Genomic DNA, 24,394 nt, shown 5'->3' with positions numbered 1-24,394 from the left:
TCACCCGATGCCTCTGCGCGCGAGAAACGATCTAGGGAGTGTTTCCTGCCCACAGCTTCGTGGGGGGAGAGGCTCAACAGCTTTGGGCCATCTCCCCTCATTTTCTTAAAATTCAGTCCCCCAAAATTTGGGGGGGGTGTCTTATACAAGGGGGTGTCTTATAGACAGAAAAGTATGGCACATATAACATCTCCATTTTTTACTCATAGTCAATTCGTTTATGTTTTGTGTGAGACACTATCGTCGTAGACATAATGCAGTTGCGGGGGGGGAGGGGAGATGGGGAGGGAGAGAGATGGGAGGGTAACGTTCTTTTGTTCAATTGCATAGCATCTGGGTAGGGTATTGTGTCAGCATCACGCCGGTAGGTCCTTTATTTGTAAATTTATTTATTTTTATTGGCACTGCAAGAGATTAGGGGGACAGGAGCCTGGTTGGTTGCGTTCAGTTGATTGCAGTGTGGCTTGTTTGTATGTGTTTGGGGGTAGGTTGTGTGGTCAGATTAGCCATATTATTTTGTATGCATCATAACTAGACACTGGAAGTACCTATCAGGAGCGAACATGGGCTACTGGTACCAAAATGGGTGGGAAACTGCCCAACTAGAAAAGTTAGCCAACAAACTTAAATTAGCACAGGGACAAGCAAAGGAGGATGCCTTCACCCTGGCGTGGTTCCCCTTTGTCACATGCACAACACAACAAGACAATGAACTAAACTTGTTTTGTTCAAATCATCAAATGGCAGATGAAACACATGCCTTTTTTTATCAAGCCTTCTGTTAACACTGACCTCATGGTTTATTTATTTAGCTTTTATTTATTTTTGTGTTCACTTTAATATACATAATTTGTGTCTTAAATATATAAAACTAGCACCTTGAATAGGCTCAGAATGCTAGAGAAAGCCAGTGTCCTAGCAGAAAGCAACTGTTGCATTCTGCACCAGTGACAACTTCTGAACACCTTTCGAGTGAGGAATTCCATAGCTATAGATAAAGGCTAAAGGATTTGGACTCCTTTTATGAGAACATTATGAGGACAATGTTCTTCGTTTTTCTTTTTATCCAACTTAAAAGGCAGCTGAGGCAGAATCATCTGGCTATAGATTGAGACGTACAAACCCTACAGAGTTTCACATAGCTTCAAAATGGAAAACATAAGTCAGTTCAAGGTTTGTGGAAACTTGGCCTAAGCTTGAACAAAATGAATCCCAGTTTAAACCTGGGCCAGCCTCCAAGTTCGTTACAAAACCTGAAAGCTGGCAACTTTTAACTGGTGATAGATTGCATAAAGAGATTTACAAGGAGCTCTGACTACATATACCAGAGGTCACTATAAAATGGCATTGCTTTGTGAGAATCATATTAGAGATAGTATAGGAACAACTATATGGTTAGTATAAGAGCATAGCAGTATTGTCAAGTTTCACAGTGTGGTTTGAAAGCAATGAAAATTTTAAGCTCCCTCTCTCACTAGTTATATGCTGATAGTCCCCCTCCCTTTTGTCTTCTTTTCTTTTTCTTTTTGAGAGAAGGGAACAGAAAAAGACACATTCTCTTTTTAAAGGAAAATAAAGTACACGGAGAAAGACAAGAAAAGAAACAGCATGTACAGTGGTACCTCGGGTTAAGTACTTAATTTGTTCCGGAGGTCCGTTCTTAACCTGAAACTGTTCTTAACATGAAGCACGACTTTAGCTAATGGGGCCTCCTGCTGCTGCTGTGCTGCCGGAGCACAATTCCTGTTCTCATACTGAAGCAAAGTTCTTAACCTAAAGCACCATTTCTAGGTTAGCGGAGTCTGTAACCTGAAGCGTATGTAACCTGAGGTACCACTGTACTATTCTAATGCTTTGCGCACTTTAGTACAGTGTGAGGCATACACCATAGAACCAATGGAGACCGCATATCCCCATAAGAACTGACCTAGACCCTGCAATCACAATCTGAGGCCCTTCTTTGTGTGTCTAGAACGCGGCAACACAATAACAGGCCATATACCATATTCTGCATAGTCTGATAGGTGATTTTGGTGCCCCCCTCTGGGGAGAGGGGCTGGTTTTGCCAACCCCTAAATGCACCTGTAGGTTCCTTTGAGTCTGTAGGTACCTAAAGAAAGAAATCTGGGGTCCTTCTTGAACCTCCCCAGTCAAGTTAAAAATAGAAAAATCAGACCCTCCAAGTTCCTCTATTTTCCAGGGACTTCCCTTGCTTAGAGAAGCCATCCCGGTTTTTGATTTGATGCCGGAATATCCCACTTTTCCTAGGATCTCCCTATTTTCATTGGAGAAATGTTGGAAGGTATGGTAGGATGTTCCTGAAGAAATGTTGGAGGGTATGGAGTTATCCAACCCCTGAGCCGTCTGAAGGCAACCCTGTATCGGGAGGTGTTTGTTTAAATGTTTAATGTTTTATTATGTTTTTATATATGGTGGGAGCTGCCCAGAGTGGCTGGGGCAACCCAGTAAGATGTGTGGGGTATAAATAGTAATATTATCATTACGGAATGGGACGTCCCTATTTTCATCAGAGAAATGTTGCAAGATATGAAAAACTACTTAAAAGCATGTAAACAAGGCTTTGTGTCCCTTTTAGGTTCTTGACTGTGACCAAAGGGGGACGGGACAAGCAGAGAGAGGAGGCAATGGAACACAATAGAAGAGACAGCGAAGGAGAAACTACCTAGAGTGGGAATGATCCTGACATAGTTTCTTATAGACTTGGGAAGACTGAATAAGTTTACACCAGGCATGGCCAAATATGTCCCTCCAGCTGTTTTGGAACTACAGTTCCCATCATCCCTGACAGCTGGTCCTGTTAGCTAGGGATGATGGGAGTTGTAGTCCCAAAACAGCTGGAGGGCCAAGTTTGGCCATGCCTGGTTTACACAATCTAGTTGAGGACAGGACTCATTAAGACTGAACAATGCGGTTCCATGCGAAAACTCTTAAAAGTCCAGTTTTCTGAGGGGTGGTGTAGCACATAAGACCTTGTAGGCAATGATTTGCTTTGTGCAATTATGTGTAGAGTGAGAATCTAACGCCTTGGGAGGCGTACGCAGAATGAAAGCAAGGATGAGCAATCCCCCCTACTTCGGAACAAAAGCAAAACATTTATTCCGAAATGGTTTAGTCACCCCTATGAGGTTATAACTTACGAACTATATTATACACTTCCCCTCCTGTGTGTCTGTCATCAGAATGACACTATTCAACACAATGCAACATGGAATGACCCTGCTGTGAAACATACTCTTGTCAGGAGGTGCTCTCGGGAATTAATCCCCTGTTTAAGGTCCAGAAATAATTCCCACTCTCCACTTTCCATGAGAAGCTCACAAATTCTACTACACCTAAACCGCCTTTTCTATTCACCACATTTGCTTATGCAGGGATCTGCTTGGTGACTGTAACATAGGGGGGGAAACCTTGATGTAGAGATCTGAATTGCAGTGAAAGTGAATGTACTGTTTTCATTTCTAGCCTAGGGTATATTAGCAGACATTCGTCTGATCCTGGTGGAAATAAAGGGATACATTTTATACCCTCTTGTGGTCACTTTGGAGTAATTCATTCTTGGGGCACATGCTTCTTAGAACAAGCAGACTTAAATATAAACGTTCTGCTTTGCTTTTTTTGGCTGTCACATAGTAAGCACCTACATTTCACTTTGTAATGAGATCACTTAATGCCTGCCTTTATTTTAATTTTTTTGAGAATGTGGTGTTTTGTTTTGTTTTCATGACAAGAAGTATGGCCAGGGTAGTGGCTACAGTGGGAGAAACTGGGCATGCTGTATTCATTCCAGCTTTGGAGAATTTGTAAGAAAGAAGTGGTTTGTTTGGTGTGTTTTTTAAAAAAGCTATAAACATGATTGTACTTTTTCCTGACACACATTACACCGTGTGTGATCCTCTGCATGTTCAGTAATGGCAACTAGAATCAAATTGTATGCGTTTTCTGTTATGCAGTGAAATTTGACTCCATTTGTCATTACTGAGCATGCTGTATTGCGTTTGAGCATGCTCGGTAACATTATATATACAAATGTGGCAGGTGTGATACATTGGCACAGGGAACTTAAAGAAGTCCAATATTTACTAGTGCAGACCGTATGCTAAACACATCAGGTGGTGTAGTTAGAGCACAGTACAAATATTTGTATTCATAATACATATCAAGAGTGGTTTACAGCAAACATATGTTTATGCAATAAAAAGCACATACAAATTTAAAACCAGAGACCAGCTTTTACAGGTAGATATTTTCTTAATTGCCTGCATAAGTGTGATGGCATAGATAAGTTTCCAGAGGTCATTTAAATATTCAAAGAGACAGCACCTGTTGCATCTGTTGGCAGAGCATTCCACGCTAAAGGCTTGATGATGCTAAAGGCTTGGGTTCTTGTTGCCGTCAGGTGAGCCTTGCCAGTCAGTGTGGAACAGGGGCAGCTAACAAGGTTCCTGCAGGTTAATTCAGGAAATGAGCTGGGATATAAATGTTTAGGAACTTGGGGTACCTGAACCTAAGTTGTGCCACAAATGCCAGGGGGCTGAGGAGTATTCAACCAGTGCTACTCTCTGAATGCAACCCTAAATATTAGAGTGGAAGCACCATAATACTGTGCCCATCCCACTAAGTGAGTCCAAGAGCATACCATGATTTTTTGGTATCAAAAGCTGCTGAGAGATCAGGCAGAAGTAATAGGGATGCACTCCCCCAACTCTCATGATAAGGTCAGAGCAATCAAGGCTGATTTAGTTCCGAAATCAGGACTGAACACAGATTGTAGTAGATCTAGCTAATCAATCTCATCCAGGAACTGCTGCATATAGGAATCAGTCTCATCCAGGAACTCCTAAGGAAGAATTTTTTTTAAAAAGTGTTCTTCATCTGCTTCTGTCTCCAGATATTAATGAGTGCAGCCTCATTCCAGGAATATGTGATGCTGGTGAATGTTCCAACACTGTGGGAAGTTATTTTTGCCTCTGTCCACGTGGTTTTGTGACATCGACAGATGGCTCTCATTGCATTGGTAGGTATATTATTTTATGGACCCTTTGGACAGTCTCGAAGCTCACTGCTGGCCAGTTCTAACCTACTGTTCCTTGGACAGTTCATAAAGGTTTCTAGTCTATGAACTTAACTTGCTAGTCTTCGGCCATCATACAACACTGGTCACATCCCACAATCTCCCTATTTGTAGTGGAAGGAGCTGTGATCCTTGCATGCACTGACCAGTAAAATAAATAAATGGAGGTGTGTTTGCAAAAAAGATTCTGGGACCTTCTGGTGAAGGGTGGATAAGAAATACAATAACAGCAATAATTTTATACAGTTTGATTATAGTCTACTTCCATGGTTTAAGATTGTGTCATTTGCAAACTATATGTACTTCAACTTTATTTGTGATGTTTGGAAAACAAGACACGAGGAAACTAAAATTATATTATTTACTTAATCCAGCCTCTACTGAACTTGAAGGGGAAACTCAAATTGATTTCTGATTAAGATTAATCTGATTCGTCTTTAATATTGTAAAGTTTGTCTTGGATTGGTGTCTATAACCACAAGGTCAATCTTTGAAAGATACTCCTATGAAGCTAGAATACATCAACAGAAAAGATTGCTATTTCATTTGTCCTAAGTACCCTCTCATGCCCCATGAGGAAAAGTGGTCAAGAAGATTGATTTATTTCTGTGCTTGTATGTCAACAGGGAAAGCCTAAAAGCTTCTGACATCTGGTAGCCAGTTGGGGAGAAAAGCAAATATATTTCTTTCTCTTGAGTTTCTAGTTAATGCAAGTGTTACTTTAAACCACCAGAGGGCACTGTTTAACATTCTAGCCCGCAATTGTAGCCCCTCTGTCTAACTCGACTCTGCCTTTTAGAGGTTGAGTTATTTTGGTTTATTGTTTTCTCCCAACTTGTTGAGACAAGATTTCTGTTATTTTCTCTCTCTCATCTCCATTCACCTTGTAAATATTTCCTACATGAATATAGCCTTTGAACTCCAGAAACTCTAAGTGGTTATTCCAAAAGGTACCTAAGCTGCAAGGTCTGCTAACAGCAAGGAATGCTACCTTCTAGTTTATCTCTGCCTTACAACATGAATGCAGGAATTTTATGGCCTTTTAGGCTGCATGGTTGTCATTTGTCAACCGTAGCAGCCAGTTGTAGATGGGCTCTCTGCACAGAAGTGACAAGCATAAACTGCATTGCATAATGTGTTCTACTGCACTGATAATATTCATGTTTGTTTACCCAAATTGTTGAAATCAGGCATAGGCAAAGTCGGCCCTCCAGATGTTTTGAGACTACAGCTCCCATCATCCCTGACCACTCGTCCTGTTAGCTAGGGATGATGGGAGTTGTAGTCCCAAAACATCTGGAGGGCCAAGTTTCCCTATGCCTGGTTTAAACTCTACCCTAGGGTTAAGAAAATGTTTTAAAATACTTTATATAAATAGTCTGTTAGTAATTTTTCTCATTATCAATATCCAGATCAAAGAGCAGGTACATGTTTCTCCAGTCTGGTGAATGGTCGTTGTGCACAAGAACTTCCTGGCAGATTTACCAAAATGCAATGCTGCTGTGAATCTGGACGTTGTTGGGCACTTGGATCCGTACCGGAAATGTGTCCTGTTAGAGGTTCTGGTGAGTGCTTTTATATGCCCAGTTTTAGTTAGGATCACTGGAATGATATTGCACCTATTTTGAAAATCAAGCTTAAATATGGAAAAAAATATAATTGCATTTTGCTTCAAAAGTATATGAAGTTCCCAGCCTGCACTTCTCTCTGATCAGTTATTGTTAAGGGAAACTCTATTACTATTGAAAATACTTCTTTAAAGCTGTGATTATTTAAAGCAATCATAGCTCATTTCGATATAGAGAAATAACGACTCCTTGTACTGCATATTTTTAACTGTTATATTAAATTGAACTGGAAGGATACAAGGCACCCATATTTTGTTTTATTTCTCCAAATAACCTGGGAGGAAGAGGTTTGAATACAGAAACATTCAAATTTGCAGAAAACGTCTGAAATAAAACCAAAATCCTCCAGGAAAATGCATTCGCTTAAAAGATCTGCCTTTTTAACATAAGAAAATGCTAATTTTCTATGTTTATATTTATTATCTGCCTTGCTGTAATGAAGTCTTTCCTGCCTTATGTCTTTGTGACCTGCTTTTACCTCCCTCAAATCAGAGTTCCCTTTGAACTTTTTTGGGTCATTCTAATCCCAACACATACCACCTGCATTCCATAGTGATCTGGCTCCATATCACTCATATCCTCATCCTTACTTTATTCCCTTTAGAATCCCTAAATGTTTTCTAAACAATCTTAATGTAAATAATATTCTGCCTATTCCAAACAATAAAATAACTTGGAGAGATATATTCTCTTGGAGTTGGCTGGTGTTTTGTGTATTATTCTAAATGAGTGTTCTCAGCTGTCTCCAGTGCTTACTTGGCAAATTAATGTGACTGAACTAGGAGACAATGGTTAGTGATGGCGGCCAATTCCATATTTATTCACATGAGTACACATTTGGAGATGGCTGTGAATACAATGTGAATACATGAATACAAACGGTATAATCTAAAACTGTGCAGAAATTATGGTTTATCTTGATAAATTACGCCCTTTCCGGAAGCAAATTTCGTCTCGGTGTGGGACATATATTTTTCTTTCTGTCAGCCTTGGGGGACTTAAAACAAGGTAGAAGAAAGAATATCCTCTACTTCTGAGCTTCTGAATAGTTGACAATAGAGTCTGTCATGATAACTCTTGGAGTAACCTTGCAAAAATTAGCTGTGCCCAAAGCTAATTGAGGTGGCAAAATCTCTAATAAGTAATACAGTGGTACTTCGGGTTACATACACTTCAGGTTACATACGCTTCAGGTTACAGACTCTGGTAACCCAGAAATATTACCTCAGGTTAAGAACTTTGCTTCAGGATGAGAACGGAAATTGTGCTCCGGTGGCGCAGCAGCAGCAGGAGGCCCCATTAGCTAAAGTGGTGCTTCAGGTTAAGAACAGTTTCAGGTTAAGAACGGACCTCTGGAATGAATTAAGTACTTAACCCGAGGTACCACTGTGGTATGTTTTTAAGTGATTATCTTATTTTCCAAAATAGATGAACTGGTGTATGTTCCTACCTCCTTGTGAAAAGATGAGATATTAACGCTTCTGTGTTGTTTTTCATTTTCGTAGATGAATATCGCAGGCTGTGCATAGATGGCATTCCTGTCGTAGGGGGTTCCAGACCTGGTGGTACAGGAGGAAATGGGTTCTTTCCTGGAGGAAATGGAAATGGCTATGGCCCAGGAGGAACAGGATTCATCCCCCTCCCTGGAGGAAATGGTTTTTCCCCAGGTGTGGGTGGGGCTGGAGTAGGGACTGGTGGCCAAGGTCCCACAGGAAATGGCCCCATCATTACAGGGCTGAGTAAGTTGCCATATTTGACTGTTTTTCCAGGCAGTGGATAATGTGTGTGTGTGTGTGTGTGTGTGTGTGTGTGTGTGTGTGTGTATAGTAGTTGAGTGCCTGGAGGCGGTTGGAGGTTGGATGGCGGCTAACAGATTGAGGTTAACAGATTGAGGTTGAATCCCGACAAGACAGAAGTACTGTTTTTGGGGGACAGGAGGCGGGCAGGTGTGGAGGATTCCCTGGTTCTGAATGGGGTAACTGTGCCCCTGAAGGACCAGGTGCGCAGCCTGGGAGTCATTTTGGACTCACAGCTGTCCATGGAGGCACAGGTCAAATCTGTGTCCAGGGCAGCTGTTTACCAGCTCCATCTGGTACGCAGGCTGAGACCCTGCCTGCCTGCAGACTGCCTTGCCAGAGTGGTGCATGCTCTGGTTATCTCCCGCTTGGACTACTGCAATGCGCTCTACGTGGGGCTATCTTTGAAGGTGACCTGGAAACTACAACTAATCCAGAACGCGGCAGCTAGACTGGTGACTGGGAGCGGCCGCAGAGACCACATAACACCGGTCTTGAAAGACCTACATTGGCTCCCAGTACGTTTCCAAGCACAATTCAAAGTGTTGGTGCTGACCTTTAAAGCCCTAAACGGCCTTGGTCCAGTATATCTGAAGGAGCGTCTCCACCCCCATCGTTCTACCCGGACACTGAGGTCCAGCACCAAGGGCCTTCTGGCGGTTCCCTCACTGCGAGAAGCCAAGTTACAGGGAACCAGGCAGAGGGCCTTCTCCGTAGTGGCGCCTTCCCTGTGGAATGCCCTCCCACCAGATGTCAAAGAGAATAACAACTACCAGACTTTCAGAAGACATCTGAAGGCAGCCCTGTTTAGGGAAGTTTTTAATATTTGATGTATTATAGTATTTTAATATTTTTTTGGAAGCCGCCCAGAGTGGCTGGGGAAGCCCAGCCAGATGGGCAGGGAATAAATAAATAAATAAATAAATAAATAAATAAATAAATAATAATAATAATAATAATAATAATCCCCTACCACTGTCAATACTGCTGATTGCAAGTTAAAATAAATATACTATGGAAAATAAAGTCATTTGATCATCTGGACCTAACATTAATGTTGTAATACAACTTGGATCTGTTTTTCCTCCCCTTAGCAATACTCAATCAAACAATAGATATTTGTAAGCACCACCCAAATCTTTGTTTAAATGGACGCTGCATCCCAACGATTTCCAGTTATCGATGCGAATGCAATATGGGGTATAAACAAGATGCAAATGGAGACTGTATTGGTAAGTGCAATTTCCAATTTCACCTGCTTTTCATCTGATCCGTAAACATCTTTAAAATACCTCTTCTGCATAGATACTGAAATATATCTTCTATAAAGATGCTGAAATATTAAAAAGCCCCCAATGTGCTCTTGAGACTTTATTGCAATGAAATGTAGATTAATGTGATAACTATGAAGAATTATATTGTCACTTATTTTTACCATATTGATATAAAAGTTATAAACACTTATGTACACTGATGCAAATGCTTACTAGTTTTCTTCTATTTTCTACAAAATGTATCAAGCATCTTGCATGGTTGGACTGCACACACAAAAAATGGCGAATAGTTTAAGCAGTCTCTACTCCTCCTTCCTCTGGTCAGATTGGCAGCCTACCAAGGCCGCTCTTGGTTGAGAGAAACTATTGAGGGAAGTAACAAGGAACTCTGTGTAATGTCTAGATGATCAAACAAGCTACTAATAAGAGAACACTTTTCTGGAAGTTTAGCAATCTAATATTAGGGATGCTGTATCATATGGCAGTACTTCCTGAATTATTAGAACATACTTGGAAGCAACAGTTTAAAGATGCTACTTAGTGTGTTCTAGCAGTTTAGCAACCACCTCCACAGTTCTAACAATGTATGTATTAATCTGTAAGGCTATTCACTGGGATATTAGTTTTCAAGTAACTGGACTGCCCAGTGAAACAAAATAAACTACTAAGTGCTTTGTAATGAACTCCCACAAGAGCTAGGGCATTAAAGAGAGCAGCTGGGACATTTAGAGAGCTGGAAAATGTTCAAAGGAAAACCATTTGAGCAATAATAGGGTACTTTGAGAGGTACAGTGAGCAGATGAGAGAAAAGCCAAAACAGCACTAAGTAGACAATGTGTTCTCATGTGGGGGGCATTTGCAAGGAGATTCTGTTTCTTCAGAAAGGTTTCCAACAAAAAGTAAGAGTTTTACTCTTGTCAGGCATTTTCTTATTGAAAAGCCATTGTACGTTTATCTTTACTCCCTTCCATCACCAGCAGTAATATGGGAGTTTACTAAATTTAAACGAGTTGATCTGAATAGAAATATTCCCTGTAGACATGAATTTAATGGAAAAAAGTGAACTGCTGGCTGCGCTTAAAAGATTTGCTTATCACACAGAGTACATGTATTTGCATAGGACATAAATAAAATATACGTTCTGTAAACTTAGCATTTTCTTTCCGAAGAAACCTTGCCAAGGCAGAAGGAGTGTTATGTTTGTTGTTTATAAATATCTTCCACCCATGAATATATTAACAGCTCAGTACAGTGCATTCCTTTAAGAAGTTCTTTTATTTTCATATGAAGTTATCAGACAGGATATAACAGGCAACACATTCATGAGGACCTGTGGCCTAGTTGAAATAATATCAATAGCACTTTAATTTTTGGGCTTTGTTCTGATGAAACTATTGGCATTATGTGCTTACTGAGGGCAGAAACAAATAATCCCGAGACAGATTGGCTTGCTGTGCATGAGTGCAAAATGTTTTTGCTTAGAAAAATAATCAAATTCTACAGGGAAGTTTGTGGGGGAGGAGGAATCCCTAAGTTACTGTGTACAATTCAGACAGAAAATTATAAAAGTCAGTGCTGAATGGCTGCTACATTTGATTATTTTAATATATCCTGTTCTCTTCATATTGCTTCATGTTTATGGCTTTGCTGCAGTTTTCTCAACTACATGCTCAAAAGTAAGTGGGGTGTGAAATTAAGCTGGGGTTTTTGCATGAGAAATGGGGAATTTGTCTATAGTATTAGACAGAATATTGTCATAATCTGCCAGGTTAGATTTCTGATGTTTATATCGTATTTTTCACTGGTGTGGGCAAATAACTTGGAATCCTCTTTATATGTGATTTCATTTACATTGAGTAAAAACTTATTGGCAGCTTGATGTGCAAACTCTTGCACAAGGTCTTCAGGGGAGAGAAAAGAGAGACAGCGACTGTTTTAGGCATGTCCAATATGTGTGCGGCTGTACACATGCGCATCCAACTGAGCCCAGAACTGAAAATGCCACAAAAGAGGGCAGAACAGGGTGAGGCAGGGGCAGGGTGGAGGAAACTGTTTGTTTCAATGATTTTTCAATGGTGTTTCAAATATACATGTTTTCACATAAACTTGAGGTTCCTTGGAATATAACCCCTACGTAAGTTGGGAATTGGAAGTGCAACGTGGTAGACAAATTTGGAGAGGTTTTGTACAAAGCCTGCAAAGAGAAGCCCTGTTTCCATGCTTGCTTTGGGAACACGCACGTGAATCTGTTTCTGTATCCTGCGAGTTGCCTCCTCTGAAACTGTGGGTGATGGGTTGGGGGATACAGTGGCGTAGCGTGGGTTGTCAGCACCCGGGGCAAGGCAAGTAATTTGCGCCCCCTAACCCGTGGATTTTAGCACTCGAGTGCGAGCACGCCCCCCCCAGATGTTGCGGCCAGTGCGGCCGGCCCCCCCTGCACCCCCCACGCTACGCCACTGGGGCTGGGGGCGAGCGAAGGAGCCAAGGACCCCCCCAAAGGCTCAGCAGGAATTTATTAAATTTATTATTTGCGGAGCCCCCGTGGGCCGAGGCAGCCGAAGCCCCCTCCCCTCGGGCGCTTTCCCGCCCCCTCCTCTCCTTGGGCTGTAGGTGGAGCCCGCGCTCCGAGGCGCTCCAGATCCGGGCTTGGCGAGCGCCTCTCCTCCTCCCGGCCAGGTCCGGGGGCTTCCAGCCGCGCTCCGTCCTCGCCCCCCCCCCCCGCGGCTGAGACTTGCGCTGAGAGCCGGAGCCAGCGGCGCCCCCTTCCGCCGGGAGACCCTCGCCCGCCCGCCGGCTTCGTCTCGGAGGGTTTTGGGGAGGGCAGGGCGCGTCGAGGCCCCTCAGAGCTCTCCTCCCTTCCAGTCGGCAGAAGCAGCCGCCGCCTGTGGCTGGGCCGAGGGGATGGCGGCGTCGGCGGCATCGGGGTGCGGAGGCTGCCCGTGCCTGGCCAGGCGTCGGTGGCGGCATCGGCGCTGCTGCAGCGGCTGCTCCTCCTACGAGCAGTGAGTGGAGCGCAGCTGCAGCGGCGGCGGGGGGGGCGCGCGCGCTAGGGCGCAAGGAACTTGTCCCTTCCCTCTCGACCCGCGCCCCCCCCAGATGTTGCGCCCGGTGCGGCCGGCACCCCTGGCACCCCCCACGCTACGCCACTGGGGGGATAGTCTTGTGCTGAAGGGAACAGCTTCCCTCTGCAGCCTCTAGCTCCGCTCCTGCTGGAGGACAGGCTACCATTTGCTCATTACAGCCGGCTCAGAAAACCAGTGCTTTAGCCAAACTAACAGGAGCTGACTGTAAAGCTTCCAGAAAGGAACAACAGAGCTAAAACTTAAGGACTTAACCCAGAAAAAGAAAGGCAAAAGAAGCATCGCATTTTGTACGCAACAAGACTTTGAAAGCGATCCCAGGAAGAAAGGACAGGCTGAAGGAAAAAGACAATGAGCAGAGTGGGAATGCTCTGACAAGAAACTATTGCCTTTTCACCACAGAGATGAAAATCACAAGTGGTTCAGAATGTATTGTTAGCTTCACTGCTGTTCAGATAGGTACTAGAGTCCCAGAAGCTCCTACAACATAGGTGAAATGGAAATGGGTTTCTTAAACTGCTGTCCATTTTACCTCTGTAATAAGGTTTATCTGCATAGATGGGGACGGGGGCTTCACCACTGTGAGCCAGTGTGGTGTAGTGGTTAAGAGCGGTAAACTTGTAATCTGGGGAACCGGGTTCGCGTCTCCGCTCCTCCACATGCAGCTGCTGGGTGACCTTGGGCCAGTCACACTTCTCTGAAGTCTCTCAGTCCCACTCACCTCACAGAGTGTTTGTTGTCGGGGAGGAAGGGAAAGGAGAATGTTAGCCACTTTGAGACTCCTTCGGGTAGTGATAAAGCGGGATATCAAATCAAAACTCTTCTTCTTTTTCCTCTTCTTCTCCTTTATTTGATCACTGCTCATTACAGTATTCACACAGTTCTCCCACTTTAAGGAAGACGTTGTGCATGATCTAATTGCTGCTGCAAAAAGTAGGAAGGACGCTAACAGAACATGCTCACTATTATGCCATATGAAAATATGTGCCATAAACAGCTGCTAAACCTCTTCCCAGGTGTATGCTCAGGCTGTTAACTAAAACACTTCATTCAAAATCATAAATACGAATGGTTGTTGATTTAAGGAAATGCCCATAAACAGAAACAAGGGGTTGCATTATATGCAGTAAGTAATAGGTTCACGTGGTTGCTTTTCTGTAGTTAAGCTACATTTGGCAGCCTCCTCCATGTGAAGAGCCATGTCTTGTGAGTGCATTTGACTGCTATATGTTTGTCAATCCTGATACTTTGTTTTTCCACATGATCCAAGTGTGTTGAAACCTATCCTAAAATCTGCAGCCAGGCACATCTCCAAAACACAGAAAGGCAAATTAATGATGGAGAAACAATAACTCTGTGATTCAGTCCTATTAATCTAGTGACAAGTGTATATTTATATTTCTTCATTGCTTTATTTTCTTTCTCTACCTAGATTTTATTTTTTTATTTAAGAAGCATGAGATGCTGCATATTTTTGAAAATGGACTGAGTGGGCTGTATTAGGTAATGACTGTATACTGAGAATCATGGTGCAAGTTATTTTTTTTTTTAGATTAGTGTGTTGAATCAGTTTCTGCTGAAGAAAGTGAAATTTATTTCTCTGTTCAGCGATTGTACTTGTTAGGAGCTTTTTTGTATAACTCGTGAAATCTGATTGTCTTCTTTCCTGACATCAACAGATGTTGATGAGTGCATATCAAATCCATGCACTAATGGAGATTGTGTGAACACACCTGGCTCTTATTATTGCAAATGCCATACAGGTTTCCAGAGAACACCTACAAAGCAGGCTTGCATTGGTAAGAAGGCCAATACTTCTGCAATTACTCGTGCTTATATTTGACCTGAGTTTGATCTCCCACCCCCCTTAGATTATCAATACGATTTTGAATCGCCTTTTCAGCAAACGGTGACAGTGATGTAGTATTTACAAACCCTACACAAATCTGGAATCCGTAAAATGGTTGGATGGGGCCCTGTACGCCTCCTTCTGGCGCCTGCTGCAGCCAAGCTGGTGCCAAAGGTATTGCTGTGCTTTCCTTTGGACCACATCAGTGAGGCCGACAGGGAGGTCTTGTCATTTGAGCAGCCCAGGACCTCCATACACACTGTCGGGGCTTGTGCCCCGGAGTTCAGTGCTACTAACACAGCAAAAACAATGTGGGAAGTAGCAGTTATGAGTCTCCAGTCTCTGCAGCCACAGCAGGCGCTGTAATTTCTTCAGCGGTTCATTTCGCCCCCAGAGGCACACACTATTGTCTCTCGAGACAGACGGATGCTAACAAAAAGAAAGAAAAGAAGTGTTATTACAGGAGCAGATTTTGTCAAATCTGCTTGCATTTGAAAAATCAAGCGATTGTGGACAGATAAAATACTTGATATCTGGTACCGTATTTTTCACTCTATAAGACGCACCAGACCACAAGACGCACCTAATTTTTGGAGGAGGAAAACAAGGAAAAAATATTTTGAATCTCAGAAGCTAGAACAGTAAGGGATTGCTGCGCAGTGAAAGCAGCAATCCCTCTTGCTGTTCTGGCTTCTGTGATAGCTGCGCAGCCTGCATTCGCTCCATAAGACGCACACACATTTCCCCTTACTTTTTAGGAGGGAAAAAGTGAGTCTTACGGAGCAAAAAAATATGGTATATACGGGTTCACATCTCAAATGTACAAGACACAATCTAGCTAAATTTAGCTATGTGAGTTCCATTACACTAAGTAGTGGGACAGTGCTGGTGTCAAGTCTGGATCTGTAAACAGAATTCAAACATACTGACAAACTGCTTCATGTTTGCTTCCCAATAGCAAAATTGAAAAACATGATTTTCATTGAGTAAGGGGTATGTAAACTTGAGGTTTGGAGCCAGTGGTCTGAAGCAGTTTGTTGTTTTCTCCTTGAAACTAGTTGATAATTATATTGTTATTATTCTCTGTTTCCCCCCACCCCTCTCAGATCTTGACGAATGTATCCAGAACGGCGTACTTTGTAAAAATGGCCGATGTGTGAACACTGATGGAAGTTTCCAATGCATTTGCAATGCTGGGTTTGAACTAACTACTGATGGGAAAAACTGTGTTGGTATGAGATTACTTGTTTCGTTTGTTTGTTCACTTTTAATGCTGACAAAACGTGCAGATTTCCATGCTGTCCTGCTATATGGCACAGAATAAAATATATTCATAAGTTAAACAACAACAATTTATATACTGAGACTATACTGTGGGCTTGTTAAAATTTCAGCTACCATTTCAGGGTTTTTATTATAATAACAAATGCAATTTTAACATAACTTTATTATTTATTTAGCCTTTGCCAGTTAATTACAAAATAGGTTGACATGTAATCACACTCTGGTCGATGTTGAAAAAAGCTATTGCAGTTATCCTTCTGAAATTTGGCTGGATTCATGCCCTTAGAAGGATTTGCACCTCCCCCCCCTTTTTAAAAGAAAACAACAACAAATTTTAAGGTGCTCAGCACAAAAGCCCCAAACTTCATTTGCCTGTAATTTGATAGGCTTTACCTATCCTGCAGGGGCAGCTATTTCTGCAATTTTTATCCTTTTTTGTGGGGGGGAGGAACAAAAGTTTCAGGCATTTTTTATTTATCAGTGGTGAATGGAAACAAAATACAGCAGCCTTGGATGGGTCGTCCCGAGCTGAATCAGGCAGCCTACAAAGTGCCTCAGACCAAGGCAGACTTTTGGGCCAATAATGAATCATGGGGCTATGCCCCTGCTCTTTGTTTCCCCCCCTCTTCTCCTTCCATGTGTCTGACCAGTGTTTAGATTCTGGCTATTTAAAAGCAGTTTTCTGAGACGCCTGAACTTTTGAACTGAATTTAAATGTTGTTTGCAAACCAGAATATGAAACCAGGTTCAGATTCCAATTTTAAATTCTGATTTAAGCAGCACTGCCATGCTTTATATGTGGGGCCGCCTTTGGTGGTGGTTGGCATGCTTCAATTAATACAGAACGCAGTGGCCATAATTTTTAGCACCCTGAGAAAATGCTAAGAGGATATTGTAAAGGGAATTGGGGGTTGCTTGTGCGTAAAGGGTGCTGCAGCTCTAGGCAACGTTGCCTGGCTAAACCTTTCCCTGGCTGCACAGCCCTTTCTCCATGGCTGTGTCAGTCGCTGGCAGAATCCGTCAGTGGGTGTTTTCTGAACTTCTTCCAACATAGAAACTCTTTGACCCCAAGTCTCCTCCTAGCCTCCCTGCGTGGAAGTCTCCTGCGCAGAGTGGGCGTGTCCAACGGAGGTCCTGGGCTCTCCCCGCTGGTCTCTGTGGAAGAGTCTTGGAGCCCTCTCTCCGCCGTCCCCCCTTGCTTCCTGGTGTCCCTCCTATTTCCTTCCTCAAAGGAAGTTTGCTCTCTCTCCCTGCTGGTCCCTTCTCCTGCATCGTTAGGGAGCCTTACCTCCACTCTAGGCTCCGATGGCAGTTCCCTGACAGATATGCACTGTGAATGCCCTTCATGTCCACTTGTTTAAAGTGGATGAACTGAAGTTTTCACTTTCCAGTTGGACCACTCACTTAAGGTATAGCCAAGTTTGGCACAAAATGATTAAAAGAAAGATTTGCCATTTATTTTGTGTGATTTCACCCATTTGTTTTTTTGGTAGAAAGATTCTCATTAAATGAGACAAATCTTGAAAGAAATCTTGAGTAGTTTCTTCCAGGATGAAATATATCTACTAATTCGTTTTTCTAGATCATGACGAATGCACAACTACCAACATGTGTTTGAATGGCATGTGTATAAATGAGGATGGAAGTTTCAAATGCATCTGCAAACCGGGCTTTGTCTTGGCTCCTAATGGGCGCTACTGTACTGGTATGTAAGACACCATATTATGGCAATCTTGACTCTATACACACACAAACAGAGAGAGAGAGAGAGAACTATGGTTGTTTCTCTCCTACTTATTTCAGTTCTGCTGACATAGGAAAAGTTTCCACTGAATTGTGCCAGTGCTGAGGTTTGTGCCCTTTGATCAAATTTTGCCCTGAGTTTATTCATTGATTGTTTGTTTAATCCACATATGAATCTTCGGTGGAAGCAGTTGGTGAATGACATTAGAAGGCCACAATCACACAATTTTATAAGAAAATCGTGGTTTCATTTACTAATCAGTAAAACATACATTTTCTTCCAGATATTGATGAGTGCCATCAACCAGGGATTTGCATGAATGGTCACTGCATTAACACCGAGGGCTCGTTTCGTTGCGATTGTCCGCCAGGCCTAGCTGTGGGAGTTGATGGTCGTGTTTGTGTAGGTAAGGGACACTTTTACAGTTTAATGTGATAAAGTTTAAACAAATATGGGTGAGAGCCAATTGTGGCAGCTGCTAGTACAACAGTCATTCTGCTAGTGAGGTCCACATTGTTAACATAGTGCAACAGCTGGACCCAGTGGGTCCCTTGGGCTAGCAGAAGTGTTGCACAACACTAGAATATCATATACCATTCAGCATTACGGCCACTGGGGCCCTGTGGCTGGGACTGCATTGCTCTTTCATCTCCTGAACGTTGTGTGTCTTTTCCGCTTACCAAAAGAGAGGGGCAAGGCATCAGGAGTTTGGCACAGTGCAGGTTGTGTATCGGAACCAACCACTGCTGCTCCTGGAGTGTGCGTGTGCGCGCGCGCATGCTGTTACATGACTTCCACTTGTGCTAGCACTTCTGCCATGAAAATAGCTTTTGCAGAAATGTCTACTTTCCCACTTCTTGTGTTTACAAAGATGAACTGCACTATGTGTTCTAAAGCCTATTTTGTCACATACTTGAAACAGATAGCACACTGTAGTTTCATAGTCCATTTAGTCTTCTAAAAACAGTGGTACCTCTGGATGCGAATGGGATCCTTTCCGGAGCCCCATTCGCATCCTGAGTAGAGCGTAACCCACGACTGCACGGGTCACGATTCGCCACTTCCGTGCATGCGCGTGACGTCATTTTGAGCGTCTGCGCATGCACAAGCAGCGAAACCAGGAAGTAACGCGCTCCGTTGCTTCCACATCACCGTGGAGCGCAACCCAAAAATCCTTAACCTGAAGCTACTTCGACCCGAGGTATGACTGTATAAATAAACACTGCCTAATGAATTAGTAGTGTACACTATAGTTTTTCATCTTCTCTGTTCTCTACTACCAACTCTTTAATAAATGCAAATTGTTCATTGGCAGTCTGGAATAAATCAATGAAAATGAGAATGTTTAGGTTTGGCATTGTGTTTATGATACTGAATCTGTGTAATTCCAGAGCCAGACCCAAAGGGCTAAATCCAAGTTGGCATGAATAACCTGTTCAATTCTTAAAATAATCCCAAAGTTATATGGGGATTTCCCCACCCCCCACCTCTCAATTTGCCATAGATTTGTTGATGCTGGGGAAATTTGCCTTGCTGAAAGTACAAGTTTCAGGGCAGAAACTAAAACCTACTAAGCCCTGGCCCTGCACTAGCAGTAATGTCTGTAGTCCAGGATGTTTAATTCTCTTTTGGAATACACAGTGCTGGTGCTTAAAAGAATCTAACTCGCTATTAGTTGTTTGACTATTTCTTCACTAGAGGCAAAATCAGGAATCATTTAGGAAATTCAGTTCCCCAACAAGATGATATAATTACTCTAGACATGCAGTAATGGGAAGAAATCTTAAATAGCGCATAATAAAAAAAATCTTGCTCATTCTTGTCCTTCTGAACAGAATTTCAAAGTGTGCGTCTACTGTTAACAAATCTACTGTAAATTCTCTTTGGCTTCAAAACCCTCCTTGTTGGCTAAGCTGCAGGATCTTTTGAATGATCTAAGTGATGTAGGCAGAAACTGTAGGCAGCTGAAAAGTGTTTATAGTCTGAGAATTGGCGTATTTTATTAAACATTCTGCTTAGGGCTTTTAGTAGTGCTGACAAGCAGGTTAAATATTTAACAGACTGTATGAAAAGAAAATTTCATTAAGACTGCCGTACTATACACATGTACTCAGTAGACGTGTATAGAATTGCAATGTAAATAATCTTAAATCATACATGCATTCATACAAACTCAAAAGTAACCTGCAGGAAATAAAGTTAAGTAAGACATGTTAGAAATAACTTTGGGCATGAACGGAATATTCAGATACAGATATAAGCCTATGTTGGATGTCAACATTTGGTTGGTATTAGACTTTGTAGAAGCCAAGTTTTGTATTCAATATTAATTAATGAATTGCACGTGCAAAGGTTTTGGGTTCATTTTTTATGTGAAGAGTATTTCTTTATACCATTTCCAGTTGTAAGACAACTCACCTATTGTTCTGCCCGACTCCTCTTAGATACCCATATGCGCAGCACATGCTATGGTGGGATCAAAAAGGGAATATGTGTCCGCCCTTTTCCTGGAGCAGTGACAAAATCTGAATGTTGCTGTGCCAATCTGGACTATGGCTTTGGAGAGCCTTGCCACCCATGCCCTGCCAAGAACTCAGGTAAAGTTGTGTTCTTCTTTTGATTACTGTGAAAAGTGTATATTGCCCATGAAAACGAGAATAGTAATAGTAGTCAGTCTGCTAGCTTCAGCTGGTAAGACAGCTGCAATCATTTCTAGACCAAGATAGCCTGATAATGGTCACCCATGCACTGGTGATCCCTTGAGGTTGGTCTGGTAGCTGCAGCTGATGCAAAATGCGGCGTCTCGGCCACTCCCTGGAGCAGGAAATTGGTAGCATGTTATGTTACCCTGCTGTTGGGACGCGGGTGGCGCTGTGGGTTAAACCACAGAGCTTAGGACTTGCCGATCAGAAGGTCGGCAGTTCGAATCCCCACGACGGGGTGAGCTCCCGTTGCTCGGTCCCTGCTCCTGCCAACCTAGCAGTTTGAAAGCACGTCAAAGTGCAAGTAGATAAATAGGTACCGCTCTGGTGGGAAGGTAAACGGCATTTCCGTGCGCTGCTCTGGTTTGCCAGAAGTGGCTTAGTCATGCTGGCCACATGACCTGGAAGCTGTACGCCGGCTCCCTCAGCCAATAAAGTGAGATGAGCGCCGCAACCCCAGAGTCGGTCATGACTGGACCTAATGGTCAGGGGTCCCTTTGCCCTTTACCTTTACCCTGCTGTTAAAAGAATTGCACAGACTGCCAATTAGCTACTGGGCTAAGTTCAAGGTGCTGGTTTTGTGTATAAAGTCATATACAGATGGGAACCAGGATACCCAAAATATAATCTCACCAATAGATCACTGCACCCTGCAGATTAGGGTGGATACTATTTAGCAGGAGCTCTGTTCTGTACAATGTAGTAATCAGGCTTTCAGTGTTGTGGCACTGTACTTTGAAAACTAGGCAGGTTTTGTCTCAGTTGTCTTTTTCATGCCTGCTGAAGACCTTTGTCATCCAATGAGCCTTTTAGGTAGAGATCTTTCCCACTTTACATCTGTATTGGAATTGTTTTAAAGACGTTTTCTTTGTTTTATCACTTTGTTTATGCCCTGGGCTCCTTTGGGAGGAAGGGTCGGATATAAATTTAATAAGTACATAAACGATTAAAAAAAACCCCTTACAGTACTTGCAAATGTTTTCGTTGTGTGTGGGGTTTTTTTTTGAAATCTTTTTTATTGGTTTTTATGAAAACAAGTTTAAAGTATTTTTTTAAAAGAAAAAACCTTTAACATATCAATTCATGAGGTTCCCTGGATCTTGTGACACCCCCCCATCCATCCCCGACATGGGTCCTTATAATAATCTTTCTAAAACTACATATCCGTACATTCTCCACAGTTTTCATTTCTCTAAATTGTCCATATCTTTTGTTTCTTCACAAGTGGTTTTTAAAGTCCAACTAACGTTTTTATCTGTTTGCAATGGTTTCCTAAGTAAGTTACGAATTTTCCCATTCTTTTTTAAAAGGATCTTTTTGGTTCCTGAGTCTCCCGATCAGTTTTGCCATTTCAGCATAGTCCAGCAAACTGGACTGGCTTGCCATTCTTCCCTAGCTGGGACTATTATTTCCTTCCACAGTGCTTGCTAATGTTAATTAACATCCAATTTGAATCGGCAGTAGTTGAGGTAACATAGTATTAAAACATAGTAATACTTAACCTATTTTTCTTACGTTTTTCTACCTTTTTTGTTTTCATATGAGAAGCTGAGTTCCGTGGTCTGTGTAGCAGTGGCGTGGGAATTACAGTGGATGGAAGAGGTAATGCTCCATAACATTTTACAGGTGTGACCTATAAAAAAGGGAAGGAAATGAAAATAAATAAATAAATCATGTGCATGAAATCAGATAAACGGACAAAAATATTTTGTTCCTCAACCTCCCACATGCTGTTGTTTTAGATATGAGGCACCATATTTTTTTTTAAAGTGAACCAGACTCTGAGGAACAGCTAAGCTGTTTTCCCACTCTAACCAATGGCAAAATTCTCTCTTGCTGCAGCAGAAGCATGGAATGTATTTATACATGTTCTCTTGGCAGTAGCATATACATAGTATTTTAATAACATGAAACAACTTTCATTCCTTAAAACTGTGCATATGCTCCAAGCAGTTCCCAAGCAGCTTCAGGCTGCAGTCCTATAATAAGGAGTTATTATTTAAAATATTTTAGCCCAGCACTAATCTCAAAGCAGGTTGCCATATTTAAAGCAACCACACTGAAAAACAGTTGAGACCAGGTAAAAATACTAATGGAGACAAAAATACAGCAGCAGATTAATATTCCTTTATTGTCTGGGCAAAACAGACCAATGTTATATTTTGCTGATGTTTAATTCTGGTTTAATTTATGCAACTTCAGTATGGTTGGTTTCACTTTTTACTAAATGGTTTTGCTGTAAGAATACTGTGTATTGTTTGTCATTTAAAATATTAACCACCTACGTTAATAACCTTAAATTTTTTATTATTGCAGATATTAATGAATGTGCTTTAGATCCTGATATTTGCTCCAATGGGGTTTGCGAAAACCTGCGTGGCAGCTATCGGTGTAATTGTAACAGCGGATATGAATCGGATATTTCAGGAAGAAATTGTGTTGGTATGTTATCTGAACTGTATTCATACGATTTCTGCTGTGGCTGCCTATGATTCTGACAGCAGCAGGAATAGTGCTTGAAAGCTAAGTATTGTGGTCACTGCCTTTCCTGCACAATAGAGGGAGTGTTGGGTGCCTCAAACGAGAAAGAACCTTCCTGGTCTTCTGTTCTGCTAATTGAAGAGCTCTTTTATATCTTTCACTAGAGTTTTGTGTGGGAAAAGTGAAACCAAAGCAAGAATTGCCCTTTTTCTTGCGCAGGCTTTTGTGCAAAAGGAGCATGCTAGCTCTTATACAGAGCTGGATGAATTCTTTCACTGTTGCTCAGTGGGTGCGATGGGACCACTTTCTAGCAGGTGGGTCACTGTTGCTCAATAGGAGAGGAAGGGGAGAGAAGCAGAGAAGTTGGTACATTGCAAACGTACAGTACTGGCAGAGCTAAACTGGCAATTTGCACAGTGCATTTGCACACCAAACTCTGTACTATTTCACCCCTCTCCCTTCCAGTAAGCAAAACCAGCCTTCCTGCCAGGAAGGTCCTCTATACCAAGTGAGCTGCTTCAGCTGCTGCTTATAGAAGCCAGGGCTTTTTATCAGCCTGAACTCACAGGAAATCAGTTCCAGCACCCCTCAGGTAGCACCATTGCCATTCTAAGAGAACAACAAGGGAGGTATTCATGGTGAATTCCAGCACCTCTTTATTCTAGAAAAGTATCACTGATGGAAGCATTTGTGGAATAGCGCTAATGGTAATTTTCCTTCTGCTATTGTGAGTGGGAAGGGGCAACACCATTCGTGTCGTACATACTAATAGGTACGATCAACTTTTCCTTTCCAGACATCGATGAATGTCTAGTGAACAGATTGCTATGTGACAATGGCTTGTGTCGAAATACCCCTGGAAGCTACAGCTGTTCATGCCCAAAGGGGTATATATTCAGCAGCGAAACTGACACATGTGAAGGTAAGATTTCTGCAGTGAAAAGTATGGATGTAGTCCTGAGTTCATAACTTGTTGTCGTTTAGTTGTGTCCGACTCTTTGTGACCCCATGGACCAGAGCACGCCAGGCACTCCTGTCTTCCACTGCCTCCTGAAGTTTGGTCAAACTCATGTTCGTAGCTTCGAGAACACTGTCCCACCATCTCATCCTCTGTCGTCCCCTTCTGCTTGTGCCCTCAATCTTTCCCAACATCAGGGTCTTTTCCAGGGAGTCTTCTCTTCTCATGAGGTGGCCAAAGTATTGGAGCCTCAGCTTCAGGATCTGTCCTTCCAGTGAGCACTCAGGGCTGATTTCCTTAAGAATAGATAGGTTTGATCTTCTTGCAATCCATAGTTCATAACTCTTTATCTCATAAAACTAATTAAGAATTTAAAGAAAGTTATTGGTTATAAGCCTGAGTTACCACATTCTGTCGTCTTACCTAATGCAAGGTACTAAAGCTTCATTTCTTCCATTTTTTAGTTCCTGTTTTAAATTATTTTTAAGCTTGGAAACTGGTCAAAT

The 24,394-nt window shown here is 42.3% G+C and overlaps 1 protein-coding gene across 1 annotated transcript in view; it reads left to right on the top strand.

Moving 5' to 3' along the window:
• The window catches only part of FBN2 (fibrillin 2), a 150,410-nt gene that overhangs the window by 51,872 nt on the left and 74,144 nt on the right, over nucleotides 1-24,394 (top strand). Inside the window, exons 8-19 of the mRNA XM_053409269.1 lie at nucleotides 4,910-5,035; nucleotides 6,505-6,657; nucleotides 8,226-8,459; nucleotides 9,611-9,748; nucleotides 14,550-14,669; nucleotides 15,826-15,951; nucleotides 17,586-17,708; nucleotides 18,031-18,153; nucleotides 20,192-20,344; nucleotides 21,998-22,051; nucleotides 22,766-22,891; nucleotides 23,727-23,852. Coding sequence (XP_053265244.1) covers nucleotides 4,910-5,035; nucleotides 6,505-6,657; nucleotides 8,226-8,459; nucleotides 9,611-9,748; nucleotides 14,550-14,669; nucleotides 15,826-15,951; nucleotides 17,586-17,708; nucleotides 18,031-18,153; nucleotides 20,192-20,344; nucleotides 21,998-22,051; nucleotides 22,766-22,891; nucleotides 23,727-23,852 — 1,602 coding nt within the window. The remainder of the gene's footprint in view (nucleotides 1-4,909; nucleotides 5,036-6,504; nucleotides 6,658-8,225; nucleotides 8,460-9,610; nucleotides 9,749-14,549; nucleotides 14,670-15,825; nucleotides 15,952-17,585; nucleotides 17,709-18,030; nucleotides 18,154-20,191; nucleotides 20,345-21,997; nucleotides 22,052-22,765; nucleotides 22,892-23,726; nucleotides 23,853-24,394) is intronic.

The sequence above is a fragment of the Podarcis raffonei genome, chromosome 11, assembly GCF_027172205.1.
Source record: "Podarcis raffonei isolate rPodRaf1 chromosome 11, rPodRaf1.pri, whole genome shotgun sequence".
In the NCBI taxonomy this organism is placed as follows: Eukaryota; Metazoa; Chordata; class Lepidosauria; order Squamata; family Lacertidae; genus Podarcis; species Podarcis raffonei.
The sequence above is the reverse complement of the archived record's forward strand: the minus strand, read 5'-3'. Positions and strand labels throughout refer to the sequence as shown.